At 35.5% G+C, this 21,083-nt stretch overlaps 1 protein-coding gene across 5 annotated transcripts in view; it reads right to left on the bottom strand.

The window, feature by feature from the left end:
• The window catches only part of CEP120 (centrosomal protein 120), an 80,165-nt gene that overhangs the window by 31,567 nt on the left and 27,515 nt on the right, over nt 1-21,083 (bottom strand). For 4 of the 5 annotated variants that reach the window (XM_032626596.1, XM_032626594.1, XM_032626593.1 and 1 more), the window contains 11 exons: nt 20,765-20,962; nt 18,865-19,092; nt 17,675-17,891; nt 16,042-16,219; nt 12,800-12,949; nt 11,618-11,800; nt 9,686-9,782; nt 9,429-9,581; nt 8,780-8,869; nt 4,748-4,840; nt 3,532-3,693 (listed from right to left, as the gene is read on the bottom strand). In XM_032626596.1, the coding sequence (XP_032482487.1) occupies nt 3,532-3,693; nt 4,748-4,840; nt 8,780-8,869; nt 9,429-9,581; nt 9,686-9,782; nt 11,618-11,800; nt 12,800-12,949; nt 16,042-16,219; nt 17,675-17,891; nt 18,865-19,092; nt 20,765-20,962 (1,749 nt within the window). The remainder of the gene's footprint in view (nt 1-3,531; nt 3,694-4,747; nt 4,841-8,779; nt 8,870-9,428; nt 9,582-9,685; nt 9,783-11,617; nt 11,801-12,799; nt 12,950-16,041; nt 16,220-17,674; nt 17,892-18,864; nt 19,093-20,764; nt 20,963-21,083) is intronic. The other variant, XM_032626597.1, reaches the window with a different exon arrangement.

Genomic DNA, 21,083 nt, shown 5'->3' with positions numbered 1-21,083 from the left:
AATACAATTGATTAACAATACAATTAACAATACAATTGATTAACAGTATACAAAAGCTTTGTAGGAGTATGACATTTCTTATAAAACCAGTATCTTGAGAACATTTTTGTTAAATTTTGGATGGCAGGGCTTCCCTGGTGGCGCAGTGGTTGACAGTCCGCCTGCCGATGCAGGGGACACGGGTTCGTGCCCCGGTCTGGGAAGATCCCACATGCCGCGGAGCGGCTGGGCCCGTGAGCCATGGCCGCTGAGCCTGCGCGTCCGGAGCCTGTCCTCCGCAACGGGAGAGGCCACAACAGTGAGAGGCCCGCGTAACGCATTAAAAAAAAAAAAAAAAAAAAAAAAAAAAAATTTTGGATGGCAAATGGAAAAGTCGGTTTATAAAAATACTGAAAATATAATTTTTAAAAATGCAACATGTAAGATTGAGCATTACAGATATACCTGATTATCGATGAAAGTAATTTTAATGCCGTATTTATTGTTCATATAATTTGATACTGTATGAATTTCATAATTCCAATGCTATTACAACTTACAGATTATTTGGCCCAGTCCCTTCATATTTATAGGTAGGAAAATTGAGGATCAAAGAGCTAAAGTACTGAGGCAGTGCCAAAGAGCTAGTGAGCTAGTCACTAGGAGACGCATGAAGAGAATTCAGATCTTTTCATCCCCTAGAATGACGCATTAATGAATAGTTCCTTAAATTTAAAAAAAAAAAAAAAAGAGAGACTGCCTTGACTAAACACTGTAATTTCCCTTAGAACAGTTTCAAAACTACCAAGAAAAAGAAAAAAAGATATAAAGGTATTTTTTTTAAATGTGGGATTTTTCTAACCAAATGCAAAGAAGCACTGTTTAAAGATGCTTTCTGAAAACATACACCAATATGACTAGCCATCTTTAGATAACCCAATTATCTCTTTAAGACTAAGACTTAACTAAATGCGAAATACTGAGAAAACTGGCGGCAAAAATGGAACTTAAATTACCAATAATAAATTCTTGTTTTATGCTAATAATTATCAATAATTCTAATTAGGATTTATCTAGCATCTTTAGGTAATGAATAGCCCACACATGGAAATTTTCCATATAACTGAAGTTTACCTCTTTGAACATGTAAATTTTGTTTAAAGTTGAATAGAAACCTCTCTAAAGAATCTGTCACATTTTTGTTTTAAACAAAAACTAATAAACTTAATATTTGGCATTTTTTTTACCATTCAGGACATTATCAATCTACTATTAAGAATTACTAATCAAGCTACTAGGCATACTGGGTTCTTTTTCCTTTGCTAAGTGGCCTATAAACTACACTGATTTTTTTTCAGTTCTGATAACTGCCTTTACATATTTGAATATATATACTTTATCTTCATCACCTTGCACTGACAGTGTATCTATCTGTCCCTTCTACCTGTCCAGTTAGAATTGTGTGTATAGTACATGTAACCTGGTTCAGAGTAAGGGCCTAAAAAGTTTTCTTATATATAAAAGGGGAAATGTTTACAGTCATGGACTTTGCAATTTGGGCATCCCAGAAACTTCTGCTGCCCACCACAGTTTTTTCCCCAGGTCTTAGCTTATGTTTTAGAAGTGCCCCGGGGAATTTTTCCAAAATACCAGTTCTTCCCGCTAAGGTTCTTCCCACAACGTTGTAAGCTAATTATACCAGTCTGGGACAGGGTGGACACGTGGATTTTTTCATGAGCTCCCCCGGTGATTCTAATACATGTTAGAAGCCTTTGTTCTAGATGGCTGAATCTCCCTGATAAGTGGTAGAAGAGAAGCATTACTGGCGAATCCCATCACAATTGCCCACTTTTACAACTTTGTCTTTCATAAATTTACATGCGACCACCACAATAACAATCAAATTTATATTTATAACCACCTAAATAATATGATCTTAACTGACCCTGAACTGCTATGGAAACTATTCTTCATGCCAGGATTTACTAAAGACTTCAGAGGCATTCATCATACATATCTAATCTACACTGAAATGTTTCAAGACAGATAAGCTTCATTTTTAAAAGCCTGAGCCTTCCTTTTTCCAGCAGATATTTATTAAGCCCCTATTATGTGCTGAAGACTGGCTGGGCTCCAGCCATACAGACAGAAACCGACACAGTTTTATGGAACTAATAATCTGACACTGATCAAATTATCACACTAATGAAAATAAAAACAAACTGCTATAACATATCATAAAGAAATAGAATAAGAGAATAATACCCCAAGAAAACATATAACAAAAACTTGACCTAGACTTGGACAGCAGGGGTCAGGGAAGATTTCTCTGGGAAAGTGATGCCTCAGCTGGAAACTGAGGGATCAGTACAGTTCACTAGGCCAAGAAAAAGCAGCACACACAAAGATCCTAAGGGTGAAGCATGCATGGTATGCCTGAGGACCTGAAGAGGACGAGTCTGGCTGGAGAGCACACAGAAAAGGTGAAAGAGTGGGAGATGAGGTGAGAGAGGTAGGCTGGGTCCAAACTATGCAAAGACTGGTAGGGCAAGGTAGTAATTCTGATCTTTATGAGCATTAAGACAACCCTGAATTTAGAGGAGGGTGTCATGATTCCAAATTTCAAAAATATCACTCAGGCTGCGACAGGAAGAACAGGTTACAGGGGTCCATTACTGACATAAAGAATACTTACAGCAAGGTCAGTATGGATAGGAGGATCATGGTGGGTTTTAAATGCCTTTAAGACACCCAAGTAGAGATGTGTAAAAGGCAATGAGATAATTGGGTTGAGAGTGCAAAGGAAAGGTTTGGGATATGAATGCGCAAGTCTCAGAGATGCAGATTGTCTCTGAAACCACAGGCACGAATGAGATTGTTTAGCACAGTGTAAGTCTGGAGCTTGGAGGAAGTCCAACATTTAATGGCTAGATAAAGGAAAATAAACCTGCAACGGACCTGAGGCATGGCCGGAAAAGTAGAGAAAAACAAGAAGAGTGGTGTTATGGAAGTTGAGAGAAGAGAATATATAAAAACAAGAACAATAGTGTTGATGTTGTCAATAAGTCTGAGTAAGATGAGAAATGAAAAACACCCACTGAATTTAGTGACTGAGCCACTGGTGGCTTCTCTGACAACTGGCTGGCTGGGACAATGAGGATGGAAAGCTGAGGTGGATGGGTTGAGAGGTGAGAAAATGGAAAGGAGCACAGACAATTCTCTCATGAAATTTGGTTCTTAACTGAACTTGGTCCAGTGATATATGAAGAATATCTACATTTGCTCAAAGGAGCAAAAAATTTTAAGATGAGAGTTAACTATAATATAGCACAATCTCATACAAATAATTATAAGGGAAGTAAGATTACTGCAATATAGTCCTCAGCTTTCAGGAAAAGAAGATCCAACTTACATTTGACTCTCAGTGTAGTAAATGTGATTAATAATCCAAATTACTGGGAATTTTTATAACTCCTTAGTGAATGATTTCTATTATTTCTAGAATGCAAATAAACTCTAAGTTTAGAGAGATGACAGGTATTTTCATCCAACCTGTTGCTGAAGTCGGTGTTTATCCTCTTCTAGTTGCTTCATCTTCAACCTTTCTAGTTCTACTTGGTGAACACAATCTTCTTTGGCCCTACGGATAGAGTCCTGGAGTTCTTGCAGGTTCCGTTCACGTTCTGATTTCAGTTCCCTTCTTTCTCTCTGAAGCTTAAAACAGGTACATCTTTAAAAGGCTGACCTGTTCCTACCTGCATTATACTAGTCAATATTCTACTACCCTTACATATGGTCAAATGTTCAGAGTAGTTTATGAAGTGATTTTTATATCATTTTCAGGTATTAGAGAGTTAATGTTTAAGTGTATTGAAATTATAAATTTTCAATCATTTACTCCTAAAATACAAAGTATATCCCAAAATGATGCACAAATTCAATTGAAAAGGCCCTAAATGCTTAAAACCCCTATTTGAATAAACCCATTTTATTATGTAAGCAAATATGCCCAAGTTTCTTTACGTCTTTAGAAACTTCTTATTTTTTACCTAATCACATAGAAGATAACAAAGCCTTAGTATTAGGAACAAATACACATTATGTTTAGGTTTAACAATCTAAATCAATTTAGAAATTGCCGAAAATGTGTAGAAATAAGGCTAGGGTGATATGCTGAGAAAATTTTAAGAACCATTTGGGTAAGGAAGGGGCATATAAATTTCACAAGAAAGAAATTCTAATAATTTGAGGTGAACTTTATAGTAATTTAAAAAAGTAGCTAGGGTACAATTTAATAAGACCTAACAAAAATGCTAACTAGGCATGGTACTAACGTAAGTTTATCCTTTCTTGGGATCTAATCTTCAATAGGCAAGAAGGAGGTATATTCCCTTCTTAGTGAAATACAAAATCATGATTCTAGGTCCCTGAGCCTACACTACATTTTCTCTTTTGTCTAGGTAGTGCAACTATCCATTCCTTCCACATAATTGCAAAGGTAACCAAAACTCTCCGCTATTGCAAAAGCCAGCCAAAGCTGACTGAATAATAGTTAAGAATTTCAAATAACAAACAGTTTTGTACCTAATTCCTCACCTTCTAACATATAAAACATGCTTCACCTAGTTGAATAGCAGTTTTCTCCATAATGTCTGAAAGACTATTTCCATGAAATATACTTTATACAGTACAAAGGAAAAACAAATGAATGGTATGAATTTAATATATGGATTCTGTGAAATAAAGACATGACAGATGAATAGAGTACCTCTGATTCTGCAAGGGCCAGCTGCTGCTCTCGCTTCTCCAAGTCAACTAGGGTTTTTTGAAGTTTTCCTTCGAGAATAGTATATTCAGCAACCTAAAATATAATAAAAGTTATCTTTTCCCCAAATTCAAAACACAAACTCAAAAATGCATATGTTATGATTTTACTGAAACAGAGGATCTGAGACTAGGAAAATCATGAATTACATATACCAGTTCAAAGCAGAAATTCTTTCCACTATACTCTAAGGAAGGAAGCCAATCTAGCTTCTGCTTGGGTATCTCTAGTAATATTCAGTCTCCTGAGGAAGCCCTTCTCCCACTGGGTGGTAAGTTAGACTGCCAGTAAAATCTTGTGTTTTAGTAAAAACCTAGCTCCTTAAAAATCTGCCTTGCTCAATATTCCAGTATTTTTCTAAAGCCCTCTTAGTCACTTATGCTCTTTCTCTGGAACTAAGACTGGTGATAGGCCAGCTATCACCAATCAGTTTCACGTCAGTCCTCCTATTATTGAGATCTAGTCCTTTATTACAGTTTAAACAACTGAGTTCTTAATTGCTTCTGAAGCTACAGTTCCTGCTTGGGACCTTAGCCTAGCACCCCAATTTGTACAAGCCTAAAGTCCTGCTCTGCTCTGTCTTTAAGGGTGTGAGTCCCATTAAGGATAGAGGTCTACCTGCTTGGCCTGTATAGGATCCTCTCTCATGGTTTTCTGTCTTTTAGTTCAGACTGATCATATTTACTAGGACTTTCTGAACCAAATTTTCTGTGCTCCTCACCAACAAGTCTCCAGGTCCCAGGCCCCAACCTGATTTTCTCTTTACAAGCCTGGGTTTGATGCTCGTTAGAAGCCCTGTTTTTTTTTTTTTTTTTTTTTTTTTAAGCCTTTAATCCTGTTTCTATCCCGTGGGAAGAAAAAAAGTATCTTCACATATTTGACTCCAGTGATAGCCATCATACATCCTCCTAGTCTTTTTTTCTCCAAGATAAGCACAAGCGTCAACTATTAGTCACGTTATTGTTTCCACGTCCTCTAATACTTGGATTTAATCTGGAGTCTACATTCTAAACTAAGTCCTTTCAAAAATATGGTACCCAGGGGGCTTCCCTGGTGGCGTAGTGGTTGAGAGTCCGCCTGCCGATGCAGGGCACACGGGTTCGTGCCCCGGTCCGGGAAGATCCCACATGCCGCGGAGCAGCTGGGCCCGTGAGCCATGGCCGCTGAGCCTGCGTGTCCGGAGCCTGTGCTCCGCAACGGGAGAGGCCACAACAGTGAGAGGCCTGTGTACCGCAAAAAAAAAAAAATATCGTACCCAGATGTGATCTCACTAGTTCAGAGACTAAAGAATGTGCACGGCTAAACACAGGTCAACAAACGTCTCCTAATTTTAACTCCATCTAAAATTGCATTTGCTATCTGAGGATCCTGGTCACACAGTTCGTTATGTCAAAGAAAATCCCCAAGGTCTTTGTTTTTAAACTTGGAATAACTATACCCATTGTCCAAGTGAATGTTTTACTCTGACTACAGAATGACTTTTTTTTTATTAAACTTTATTTTGATGATTTAGCTCAACATACCAACCAAGCAAGATCATTTATTTATTAATTCTGTTAACTCTACCACTGATTTTTGGTTCATCTTTAAATTCTTAACCAAATCACTAATATAAGTGTGTCAAATTCTGAGTGCCACATGTAAAAAAGCCTTATAGAAAGACAGGTAAACAGGATGGGGAGGAAGTATTGAAACCAAGCCTTATAGAAAGACAGGTAAACAGGATGGGGAGGAAGTATTCAAACCATATGTCCGTCCTCTGGCAACCCAAACATCTTATCTATGTACCATCACAGAGACGAAGAACTCCCAAATTTATATTGCAAAGTCAACCTCCCCCTCCAGAGTTGCAGACCTGTAAATCCAAATACCTGCTGAACATGCCAAGAGTCCCCATAAATCTCAAACTCAAAACTGTAAAACCTGAAATCATTCATTATCATTTTAATTTTTTTTTTTTTTTTGCCGTACACGGGCCTCTCACTGTTGTGGCCTCTCCCGTTGCGGAGCACAGGCTCCGGACGCGCAGGCTCAGCGGCCATGGCTCACGGGCCCAGCCGCTCTGCAGCATGTGGGATCTTCCCAGACTGGGGCACGAACCCGTGTCCCCTGCATCGGCAGGCAGACTCTCAACCACTGCGCCACCAGGGAAGCCCTATCCTTTTAATTTAAACAAATATTTATTGTATATGTAGCAGATGCTGGGCAAAACAAAGTCATGTGGAATCTCTACTCTGAGAGAAGACAAACTATAAACAAAGAAGTGGTATTTAATGTAATAGTAGGTAAATGCTACGAGGAAAATAAAGCAGAATGAGGGGATAGCTAGTGCCTGGGGGCAGGGGAAGAGAGCAGTATTTTGGATACAGTGGTCAGAGAAGGCCTCGCTCACATTACTCTGAGCAGAAACCAGAAAGTATCTCTGAAAGAAAAGCAGTCTACAGATCCTGAGGAGAGAGGTGGCTTAGCATGTTTGAGGAAATACACAGAGGCCAAGATGGTCAGAATAGACTGTGTGAACAGAAGGCTGACAGAAGATGAGGTCACAGAGAAAGCGAGGGGACAGATTACAAAAGGCCTTGTAGGTCCTGGTAAGAACTTTGAGTTCTATTCTAAATGTGATGAGGAGTATGATGTGTTTTAAGGAGGAGGAGTACATAATCTGACTTCCTCTACTCTTGGCTGATATCTCAAGCTACAGGGGTCAGTAATGGAGGACAGGATACCAAGTTAAGAAGTAAATGCAGAGACTCCGCAGTGCCAATGCAGGGGGCACAGGTCTGATCCCTAGCGGGGAAGATCCAAAATAATAATAATAATAAAAATAAAGAAGTAAACGTAGTTATCTAGGAAAGAGATTGTGATTGCTTAAACTAGTAAAATAGTATGAGAACGTTACAACAGCGTTTGTCCATTTCCTCACTTCCATACTTTGTTATTTTCATCATATATTTTGCTTTTACATATAAGCATCAACACTGAAAAACACATCAGACACATTAAAAAATGGCCCAAAGATTAACTTGTCTTAAAAGCTAAATGTGCTGTATCATCTGAAGGCTTACTGTGATAAGATGCATACCGTAAGCCCTACAGCAATCACTAAAAAAAGAAATAGATATTGCTAATAAGGCAACTGTAGAAATAAAATGGAATCATAAAAAAAAAAAAAATTCAATGAATGCAAAAGAAAGCAGGAAAAGAGAGAAAACAAAGAACGTATGGGACAAATTGAAAACCAAGAGCAAGATAGTAGATTTAAACCCAAGCACGTCAATAAATATAAATGGCCAAAAGTCAGAGACCTGAAAAAACTTTAAAGAATTTTCTAGTCCATACCCTGTCCTGTCTCTTGATCTAGTGTAGCAAACTACCCTGCCACGGTCTTCTCCCATTTATAGACAGTTCATTAACCACTAATATGAGAGTATTTTTATAGACTTGAATTTGGAATATTTCAGACAAGTCTAATTTTCAGGGTTGTTTTACTCAATACCTTGAGTATAAATAGATAAATATTAAATTCTGGCTTTCTGGAATAAGATCAGATGGTGTCACATTATCATTCTAAAAGATGTGATTTATAACATTTCATGATTCAATCTTTTAAAACAGCTTAAGAGTTTTTGGTCCTTTTTATTAACTAATAGATTATAATGTAATATTTATATATACTTAAATGTTCTATTTTCTTTTTAAATACAGAGATAGGCTTCTTCTCTAAAGTATTCACTTTCTATATTTATTCACTTTTTGAACAGGTAACACATTTGCAGGGTTCAAAATCTAAGGAGTACAAAACAACTTACAGTGAAAACCCTTCTTCCTATCCCTGACCCATTCATTCACTTTATCCAAGCCAATATATAACCACTATAATTAGTTATTCCTTCCAGAGATTTCCTTTAATGTATACAGAAGATACTATCATTAATATTCTTTCTTTCCTCCTTCAATTTTTATAAAAGTCATTACCTTTTTCTTTACTAGTGATTCCCTCTCTCGGTCCCTTTTCTTCCATTCCTCTGCAAGAGCTTGCATATGAGCCAGTTCTTTCTGCTTTAGCTGTCAAAGGAAGAAAAATAAAGTAAAAAAGAGAAACCCTAAATATTTCAAATAAATAAACCAGCTGTTTTCAGTTAAATAATTAATACTGATCATGATATATTTCTTTCAGACATTCCATTTTATTTAAAACAAAACAGAGGATGCCTGAGGTGAGTAATACCCATATGAGTATAATTCAGGACAGTAAAAAGTTAATAGCTGTTTTCTACCTCTCTTGTTTAACAACTAATGATTCCAGCTTCCAGGAGGGTATGCTAAATGAGATCTTGAAATTAAAAGAAACCTTCAAGTCCGTAACCTCTGAATTCTAACCTTCAGTGCTAATTTTGCCCACAAATCATGGAGAGAGTTTAGGAGAATCCTTTACTGAGTGGCTTCTGTGAAGCTGTCACATTTTGAGTGCTTTTTAATTCTTCATTTTTTTAAAGAGTAAGGCATTCCTGAATTCAAAGGGACTAGACAGAGTACCCATGGAAAAGAGAGAAAAGCCTACTATGGAGAAGGGAAAATATACTAAATAGACAAAAAATCTTTTAAGTAACATTTAAAAAGTAACCTGATTTTCAAAAATGTCTTCCTGCATCTCTTTCCACATTTCTAGCTCAAGTGCTGCTTTGTACTCTAAGGTTTCACGAGGCTCTGTCTGGATTTCTGAAGGACAAGGTGCTGGAGGAACAGAAGATGGCTTTTGTTGTACAGCAGATACACCCTAAGATATGAATGAAAGAAGCATACTAGAACAAACACACTCACGCACATATACCTGTTACGTCTGTTTTAAAGAACAGTTTCATAAGATTCAATGACATATACCTGAGATGAATCAGACACAAAAATCTCACGCATTTTCACTAGTCCGTAATCTTCTAAAGTCACTGTGTAAGAAAGATCTACTATCCTGTGATTTGACCTACAAATGAAATCAGAAATATTTTAAAACTCATGGAAACACTTATATTATTTCCTTTTACTTCCCCAATGCTAGAGCACTGAGTAGACAGCATGTCTTGCACCTGACACTTGCTGCTCAAAGTGCAACAGCTTCTGCAGACTTCAAGACCTTCTATATATGTGATATTATATGATCACAAACACAGTATGAAGTACATACTTACATTCACTACACAATGACCTACAACAGTTACAGATTTGAAAAAACTGAACAGTATAAAAGAGAAATTTTAAATCTCACTGCCCACAGATAATCACTGCTAAAATTTCATTTCCTTCCTCTTTTTTAGATAGGTAGATACACATGTACCCATGCACATAAAATCATACAGTTTTGTCCTTTTTTCCCCATTTATCCTCCTGCATTTTCCTCCTGTGTAATGACAAACATTAATTAAAAAATATAATTTGTAACGCCTGTAAAACACACTAATGAATTTATGTAGCAAAATTTAAAAAACTTAAAATTCCCCTACTCAATTATATATAGATTATTCTAGACTCTTTTTCTACTTTGCCTGGAATGAACAGCCTTGTTCATAAATCTTTTACTGGATATGAGCACTGCTTCAGGATTAAATCCTAGAAGTGGGATAATTATGTTACTTTTATTATAACGAATACCTTTCTGTATCACAGAACCTGAATGCAGCATTTACCATTAAATAAAAGGACAATGTTAGAGGAAAATAAAATTCTAGCAACAAAAAAATGTGGCTTTGTTTAAATCAAACAAAACTTTAATGAATGGATGCCACATGATTAGAACTCTTAATAACTTTTACATTTTCTTCTGATGTCAGATTTCAGAAGAAATGAATAAAATAAAATGAAGCGCTATCATCTCTGAAGTTTTCACTTAGGTAAATCTCTCTCTTAAAACATCTGTCTACAGAGCAGGGCGATAAAAGTTATTCAAAGCAATCAGCATTAAAATAACTTCCAACAAGTAATGATTATTTTCATTATATTCTACTTACAATAAGAGAAAAGAATGCTGATTTTTAAAAGAATTTTCAGTTAACCAGAATAACTGATTCTCTAAAAACCTGTTCCCAGATCTCCAAGTGAATAAAAGTTTACTAAACCCTTCACTCTCTGGAAGTGGCATGGATGAGGAAAAGTAAGGGAAGAAATTCCAATAATACTTCTACATCTCAGCTTTTTACTGGGCCTGATTTTCTTCTACAGTCTTTCTTACTATGCTTTAAAAATACAGGCATGTGATATGTAAGGTTAAAGTCAATTTAAATTTCTATTGTTAAATATAAAAAGATAACATATTTGTTGAATGATTTTGTGTAAAATATGTGAACTCAAGTTTTTCACGGTGGCAGTGAATTTCAGGGCAAAAAAAGAATATTCATTTTTTTAAAGTGTCGAACGTTTGCAACGTTCTCCAAGTATATTTGAGGCAAAAGTTTAAATATTTTTCAAGTAGAAAAATTCAAAATAACGTAAAAATACATTATAAATTTGACCCTGAGTTACTAAGCTAAAAAAAAACAAAACACAAAAAACAAACTGATCCTGAACTTAAAATTATCAGTCTAAAGAGAGGAGAGAGAAATACTTACGCAATACTCTAAGTATAACAGTATTATGGTAGCACAGATTCACTCTGTGAGGATATAGTAGGTATCAGAAAGCTAAAGAGCAAACTGGGATATAACCCCCATAGGTCAAAGAAAAAAGATCAGAAAAAAAAAAAAAAAATGACATGAAAGGATAAGGTTGTAGCTGGCTAAACGGAATAAAAAGCAAAGCTAAGACCAGCTCTAGGAAATGCATTACCCTTGTGCTGCTATAACAGGCACGCTTTCACTGAAAGTTTGTCGCCAACACTGTTCACCATTAGAACCTAAAAAGCGAGTTTTTTCTGAAGACAAGATGTTAGAAAGTTGGATTCTGGCAATTCCCAGAAGTAAATCTTTACTCATTTTATCCTTGTGCCATAATTCAACCAGCATTGGAATCCTAAAAGGAAAAGAGAAACATATGTTCATACCTATCAACTCTGAACTAAGGCTTTTCTATCAACTCTGATCTAAGGCTTTTCTGGACTAAAATTTTTGAATTCCTTTAATGTAGCCAAAGATGTTTTTGCTACCTGGAATGTAAAGGCTCAATTCCACAGGTAACAAACAGAAAATACTATTAGATTTTTTTACACCTCTTCCTGTGCAATGAAGAAAAACCCTTCCGGACACTACTATTCCCACAAACGGTTACATAACGTTTAGTTACTCTTCATTCTTTCTTTTAAAATTCTTTTCAAATTGTGATACTCTGAGAAAGTAAAAAGACACTTCACAGATCTCATTTTTCGTCACAAATCCATTTCAGATGGCTGGATCAATATTTCCATTTTATATAGATGAAAAAACAGAAAAAGCAAATAATGCATTACAGTCATTAAGTAAATCAATAATAAAAACTAAACAGTTTATTTATCATCACATATTAGGAAAAAGCAACATTACTTTTCAAGGTTCCTTCATTATTCATATATTGTTTTAAGAAAGTTCTAATATCCCAACTCAGGCAAACAAGATATGAAAATCTAAAAGGAGCCCTCGTAACCACATAAAACTTTATAGTGGAACCACAAGTGTCACAGATTTTAAATTTGTTTCTAGATTCGCAAATGCATAAGCAGCTATGGATGTAAAAATATAGGAATTCCTCTTGTTAATCTGATACAAATTTTCAAGAGTTGATTTGAGAAAATAATATCATAATATAATATCATACACACCATGTATACATTACCTTAGGAAGGTATCCTGCTATATAATATCATACACACCATGTATACATTACCGTAGGAAGGTATCCTGCTATATAATATCATACACACCATGTATACATTACCTTAGGAAGGTATCCTGCTATATAATATCATACACACCATGTATACATTACCTTAGGAAGGTATCCTGCTATATAATATCATACACACCATGTATACATTACCTTAGGAAGGTATCCTGCAGCTGATGAGGCATAGTTGCAAAATCAAATGCACAGTAAGATTGGGGAAGAAAAACTTCCATGTTTTTCCGAACTTCTATAGGGGGATTAGTCATAATAGGAGCTGCACTTCCGAAGAAAGGATATGAGTACCTAGAATTTAAGAAAAACAAAATCCTATAGTTTACAAATTTATAGTCTGTTAAAAAGTGTAATATGAATATTAAATAAAAATTTTTTCATAGATAAATGGTACAAATACATTATGGTTTTACTCCTATCACCAACTTTAAAATTATACAAATATTTTCAGTGTTGATATAAAAATCACAGAAATTATAGAGAATTACAGAGAAAATTATAGAGAAAATGCATTATTTGCACAGCACTGGTTTCCAAAGTTCCTTTACAAGATCCTCTGGGGAAGGAGGAGTATACACTGGTATTTTGAAGGCAATACACCAAATAAGAAAGAGACAGTCACTTTGATACACTTCAAATAAGACAAAGATTCAGAAGTGAAAATGATTCCACTAAACAAAGACAGAGCTGCCATCTGTTAAGAGCTCCCTGAGGTATACAAATGTAGCAAATTAACATATTGTACACATTACATTCATACAATGTAATATGTCAAAAATATTTTTATAAAAAAATAAATACTAAAATGTGGGGGGGGGGGGGAAGAGTTCCTGAGGGCATGGGTCTTACCTTTTTCATCTTTGCGCTCCCAGAACAGTTTCTGTCATATAGTAAACTGTCAAGAAATGCTTGCTAAATTTAATTTCTAAACCGATTTTTCTTTATATAATAATGTCCTGATTTTGTATGAGCTAAAAAAACCCTTAGTCAACTCCAAAAGGATGCATTCATAGTATTTTGTCTCTGAACTGAGAATCAAGCATGAAAGCAACTCAAATATACTACAGATGAATCAAAGAGTGGCAAAACACTATTTCTTTCTTTCATCATAAAAGTCACACCAGATTAAACGGAAGAATGTCTGACTACTGCTGAACTTATTTTGTACGTAAAGCCAAATAGAGATATTGTAATGCTCACTTAAATTTCATTTTATAATTTGTTATTCATTAATAAAACTAGACTTTAAACTCTACTAGTAGAAATTGCTTTTCCTACAAGAAGAATCCTGCTCATAAACTCAATTCCTACACAATTACATAAATTGAATTTAGGTCATCTCAGAGAGCTCATCCCCTAGAAATTTAACCCCCTACTACAGATGTAGTGATTTAAAAGGAAATAAAAAAGTAAACACATTAAACTTTTTCTAATATCAGTTATCTCACAAATTCCATTAGACGATTGTACACTACAATTTCATATCAACACAGAGCATGATAACATAAAATCTATCAAACATAAAATGCCCAACATTTAAAAAAAAAGCCTTAAAATGAATCAAAGACAGAAGCAGTAGTCCTCAAGTGATTTCTATAGAGTATTAAGTGGTTCATACCTATTTCCTCGGGGTAGTATATTCTTGCCCTTTTCTTTGTCAAGTGAACTAGTAGCCTCACGTACTGACATATTTCTGACTCTGTCTTCTTCACTAGATTGAGCTCTTTGTTTATATGCCCCATGCCCTAATACCGGACAAACTGTTGGCATAATGTAGGCACTTAATGATTAAACAAATGGCCCTATGGCAAGCAGGAAACACAAAAAACTAATATGTGCTTTCTAACTGGGCTTGTTCAAGGCTCCTCCCTCATAGCATCCAATCTCAGATCATCCCTGTGCTTCTGGCCAACATCATCTCTAAGTGTCCTAAGATCAGTTTCTCCAGTAGTAGCAGGAGAGAAAAAGGAACAGTTCTATGTTATATAAAGCCTGTGAGAAAAGCTACGTCTATGGCAGAAAACTTTTTCCTGGCTTTCAATTTTTAAAAAAACAATATTTTAGTCATGATTCTCAGCCTCTAACATGAGGTAAAATGCAGAACTTAGGCTGTGAGGACAGACTTCCATTCTATGACTTCACCGTGTGAACTCCGTGCTGGGTCCCTTTGATTCTGTCCATTATTCACACCAAAGCTCACAGGACTTTGGAAACAACTTGATAAGGAATCAAACAACTGAAAAATTAGATACAAGTAGGAGTTGATTTATGCATTTGAAAGGCAGACATGCCTCAAATAACAGCAGGAAGCAATGAGAAGTTGCTGACATTCCTGGGAATGGCAATCCAAGATGATGGAAAGATTTTCTGATTTTCTCATTTTAATCACATAAAGACCAAAAATTTTATTACAAATGCTAATGCTTATTCCAAAGTAATTTATGAGGACCTAAAGACTCCAAGCTAAAACACATAATTATATTACATTTAATATATATATTAGCCACAAAGTCTATGGAAATGTAATATTATTAAAAACAAGCCATTATGGGGACTTCCCTGGTCCTAGGACTTCCCGCCTGCCAACGCATGGGACATGGGTTTGATCCATGGTCCGGGAAGATGCCACATGCCGCGGAGCAACTAAGCCCGTGTGCCACAACTACTGAGCCTGTGCTAGAGCCCATGAGCCACAACTACTGGACCCCACATGCCACAACTACTGAAGCCCGCACACCTACAGCCTGTGCTCCACAACAAGAGAAGCCACCACAATGAGAAGCCCATGCACCGCAGAGTAGCCCCTGCTCACCACAACTAGACAAAGCCCAAGCTCAGCAACGAAGACCCAACGAAGCCCAAAATAAATAAATTTAAAAAAACAAACAAGCCATTATGTAAAAGCCATTTAACTGACTGAAATATATATATTTCAATTCTCTAAATTGAACAGTGTGGACACTTCCAGTTCATTAGGTATGGTTTTTAGATTCATAGGTATAAAAGGTAGATATTAAGACTATAACCTCCTATTATAACACAGTTTTATAGAAAAATCAGATACTATACTCCCATTATTTTGACCTATGGCACCTTTTCTGGAAACAATACATTTTAAGTTCAAGAGTCACTATATTTTAAAAAGGAACATTAACAAATTATTATCAATACCTACAATTATTAGCAAGACTGTTACCTCTCATACTACCAATGCCACCTTTGATTAAGTTCAAAGTCATTAGGACATAATAGCCTTACACCCTTTTAGTCCCCTGATTTAACAAATGTCATAACTTCTTTGGTGACATTTCTCCTCTGCAAACCCCAAACAGAGGAAAGGCATTTCTCCTCAGAAAATATTCTGAAACAAAATCAAATCATACCTTAATATACAGTTGACTGGAAAACCAACTTCCAAATCACGGATACTCCTTAAGTCTATTGAAAAGCAAAAATGATGTGATGTTGCAGGAACAGCAATTTTCTGTCCTGAAGCTGTTCCTGAAGCAATGGATGTAGTCACTGGCTGGGCCAGTAAAGCAGGTTCAGAAGAACTGACAGCTAAAATGAACATAAAAATTTTTTTAAAAAAATTCTGTTTGCTAACAATTTCTCTTAAGTTATTCAGATAATTTAAAGATATCATCTCATTTACCTTCAAGCAAAGACTTGACTATCTGATTTTATAAACATATGAATTGAGGCATAAACTTCTTAAAGTGACTTGTCCAATATTATGTAGGCTTTAATTCCCATTATAGAACTGTGTAAAAAAAAGAGCTTACTCTCACTCTCAACATATATTGCATAACATAAAAGCATACAGTACCAATGTGGTAATGTATGATAGCAGCCTGGCAGGCACTAATATTTCTAAGAGACAGGTGAATATAGCTTAGTATTTGAAGGGTTGTATTTGAGACTTATTGCAGATATCATTACATCACTTTTTAAAAAGTAGTTGGGTTAGGGTTTAAAAAGTAGTTTGTTAGACTATGTCTAACAAACAACTAAAACTTGACAGAGAGACAAATATCATATGATATTGCTTGTATGTGGAATCTAAAAAAATGGTACAAATGAACTTATTTACAAAACAGAAATAGAGTCACAGATGTAGAAAACAAACTTATGGTCACCAAGGGGGAAAGGGGAGGGGAAGGGATAAACTGGGAGATTGGGATTGACATAGACACACTACTATATATAAAATAGATAACTAATAAGGACCTACTGTATAGCACAGGGAACTCTACTCAGTACTCTGTAATGGCCTGTATGGGAAAAGAATCTAAAAAAGAGTGGATATATGTATATGAATAACTGATTCACTTTGCTGTACACCTGAAACTAACACACCTTTGTAAATCAACTATACTGCAACAAAAATTAAAAACAAACAAAAACACAAAAACTTGAAAAGACAGAGGTATCTAGTCCAATCCTATTATACACCAGAGATGTTTAATGAATGGCCCAAGTCCTATAGCTACTCAGTGACAGACCTATAACTTGCACCCAAACTTCTAACTCCTAATCCACCACTGCTTACAATTTATACTACTGAATTTAACTGTAGATTTTTACGTAACAGATGGAAAAATTTTATAAGACCAGATAAATATGCATTCTCAGACTGTCTCAACTTTAGGATCAAAAATGATTATTTTAAGTTTACTATAAGAGGCAGTTAGTATCTCTTTTCTCTAAAATTCCAGTGAAATTGAGATACTGAAGAGTTTGCTAACAATCTATTAGAAAGAACTATATTCTTTAATTTCTTTTGAATAAGCTACTATTTCTAGTATGAAAATAAATGAAAAATTCTCTTACCTTTTAGCAAATTCTACTATGAAGTTAAGTAAATTGCAATTACTTTAATCTGATTCTTTTTTTTACATTGGCTTTTTAAAAAACTCAATTTTTACTTAGCACCCATGAAAACTCGCACAGTCATTTATTAGATGGCTGAAAAATCTATACCTAAAAGATAGATCTGTGAAAAGAATACCTTACCCTTTGGATTGGGTTTTGTGTCCTTATCATACTGTAAGCTTTCCACTTCACTTTCTGTTGCGTCGTCTCTTGTTGGAGGTGACTGACTGTGAGGTGGAACAGGGGACACGCGTGGAGACTTGGCCCCAGTGTGTGTCTTCTCCTTTGTGGGGGTGAAAACTGTCTTCTTTGAATGGTGTGGCTCATGTTCATTCTGGGTCTTTAATTCAATTAAAGACTAAAAACAATTTTTAAATAAAGTATAATTTGCAAAGAACTCTCCTTCATAATTAAGCAAAAATCGTGATGTTGTTTTTAAAAAATATTAGCTTCCTTTCCCAGTTTGGACATTCCTAGTCTATTTCTCTTCATAATTTGCAAATTTTCTTATAGCATCTAGGACCATAAAAAGGAAGATGAACAGGAAGGAAATATGATATCCAGAGCTCCGTATCAAAATGCATCCTAATGCATAAGAAGGGATATTCAATAAAAGAAGTCAGGCATAGGTGTCCTTGGGAATGGTTATTCCTACCAAAGCAATACAAAGGAGGTCTATATTACTAAAAAACAAACAAAAAAACCGAAAACCCAGGAGTCTAGTATGATTTTCTTCCTTTGCTCCACTATCCTCTAAAAATACACGCATATATGTCTTTTTAAACTCTCACTTCAGTTCACAGCCTACATAAAAATCAGTTCTTTAAAAGAAACATGACACTAAAGTTGATTCTGGGGCTATATATAATCAAAAAACATATATGTTCAAATAAATGTCTCTATTGCCTAGAGACAGTATGAGGACTATAAAATACTGAGCCAAAAACGTTATCTTAGCTAAGGCTGAGTCAACCAAAAAGGATCCATTAACGCAGGTTACCAGAAACTGGGTCTAAAAATATTCTCTTCTACCGTAGTCCCTCTTCTGCCACAGTCACTGACTACGAGCTGGGGGTGTGGGGAATGGTTTTCACTACATGAAAAGATTGGACTGAAGGGCTCTGGACAGTGTCACCTATGAAATGCGGCAGAAGCCACAGCACTTTTCAGAAGGGTCTCTTTGGAGAGGAGGTTATCATATAATGAAGGCCACTACCTAAGAATAATAAATACTTTCTTATGCGGGGTAATGCTTCTGAAGCTCAAATTTTGTGACTAATCATGAACTACACTGAAGAAGCTGGAGGAGGGGAAGGAGGGTCACTACTTGCCTGGGCATCTAAGCCTTCTCTCTGCAGAGCCACAGACACTCCCACAGTGGGGGCTAGATCCACAGGAACAGGTGCAAGCTTTTGTTTGGCTCGGTTTGGAGGGTCCAGAATAAAAGCACCTTCAACTGTGACTGGGCGATGGTTGATCTCTGTACTACCCTTTTTCAGTAGTCCGGTTAAGGGTATTTCTGTACTTCCCAGTGACTGGTCTCCACAGCAGAGGTGGATCTAATATGACAGGGAAAATCAAAATCAGGCTTTATATTTTCTCCTTTATTCTAAACACACAATCTTAACAAAAAGCTATAAAATGATCCATAGAAGGAAAACAGAATGCAGATTATCTTACTGACCTGCAATGACTAAGGTACTCACACATGATTGTTAAAACTGTTGCTAAAGCACAAAATTTACCCAGAACTCAATAATAAAGTTATTAATTCTTTTCATTTTTCCTTTCAGTTCTGTACCCTCCTATGTTATCACGTTCTCTTTTCTGTCTCTCTGGTGAGCTATGGTTACTTTAATATTTTACTATGCTATCTTACATATGCAAATTATATCATGAATATATGAATTTAAATGGAAAACAAATACATCAAGCATCTTTTCTATTTCCATTATAACATTAAACACAGTTCTTAAAAAATAAGTGAGTGGGTCCAGCCCTATTTGGAAATTAAAGAACCTCAAATAATTCTGTTTTATTCAGCCATAAAACACCATGAATGTTTCTTTCTCTCTTTTTTTGCTTTTCAAACTTTATATATAAAACAGAGTGCTTAACAGTGAAAGGTAAAAGAGAATACCTCTGGGGTGGTGGAATGTACCGTTAATCACTGCTAGCTAATCAAAACTTAAACATTACCACCTTTTGCAACGACCAAAAAAAAAAAAGGCTGCTCCAGATATGTGTCACATAACTATTCTTTTCCCTTACTACACTGAAGCCACAGCAAACCTAGTATTCATATGAACAATGAATACTAGGTATTCATTGAGGCCCGCTTACCACAAAACAAAACAAAACTTTTAATTCTACTATCAGCAATGACCTATAACAGTCCTAATGTTATTAGGTGTGATATTTTTAATGGGCTGGAGAGAAAGGATTTTTATGACTTAAATGTCCACGAGAATCAAACTAATAAATAGTTTTGGTAAGGAATTTTATAAGATAAAATTCAAAGTGCTTTTTTCCTGCATTTAATTTTATATAATCTTCAACTTTCTAAATAAATACCTTGGATTTAGCAGAACCACCTCTAAAATTTAGTTCCACTAAAATTTCTTAATGCCTCTTTTCACTATCCACTCAAAACGCGAAGTCTAATGAATGATCACTTTACTATATAAAAAAATGACTACCCCACCCTCCTCCACCACCCATTTCAGTCTGATTAAAATTAATCATAACAAACAGAAAAGTAATTTTGGACTAGATAAGGTTCACTTTTAAATAAAGTCCAATTTAAAACTGGTTTACAAAACTACCAAGTTCAAGAACAGGTTTTAGAAAGTTGTTTTATCTCTTTGATTTTAATAGCAATAAGGTGTATAAATTCTGAAATCTAGAGTGTGATCTGTGTGGTGACAGCTAATCTCCACTAACAATAATAAAACCTGCCTGGTGCCCGCAGCTTTAAGCTCCAGGTACAACTTTTTATTATAAATGACCGATAACTGATCTACTGCTTTCCACAGTAACAAAGTAAGGCGGTATATCTCCTAAAATTCTGAAATAACTGTCATGCTGTGACTGTACAAGTCAGGATAATTCCTTAAAAATTAAAAGATGTGGCAGAAAGATGATATCCACTTCAGAAATAAGACAGAATTTGGGTACCTCTTTAATGCTTAAAAAATCATCTCATAGGAAACAATTCTCTGCCATACCTACCTGTAGTTTAGACTGAAGAGCCAGGTAAACACGAAGAATTTCTATACTGCTACGTATTCGAACAGATGCTCTCTCTGGCTCAAAGTCTGGGTTGATCAAATCATTGAAGGGCTCATTTGTAACATCATTCCCCAGTAAAGAATAGTAAAAGAAAAACTCAGGCCGTCTTTCTGGAAGTTTCATGGTACATGGAATTAACTAAATATTTAAGAAAAAGAAGGATTATTATATTATAAACCACTAAACATCCTTAAAGATGTCTGACAACCTCCAAAAATATTTGCTAAAATGATTTTTTATTTCAAGCCTTAAATTAATA

Source organism: Phocoena sinus, chromosome 3, assembly GCF_008692025.1.
Source record: "Phocoena sinus isolate mPhoSin1 chromosome 3, mPhoSin1.pri, whole genome shotgun sequence".
Lineage (NCBI taxonomy): Eukaryota > Metazoa > Chordata > Mammalia > Artiodactyla > Phocoenidae > Phocoena > Phocoena sinus.
This window is presented reverse-complemented; position numbering and strand designations above follow the sequence as displayed.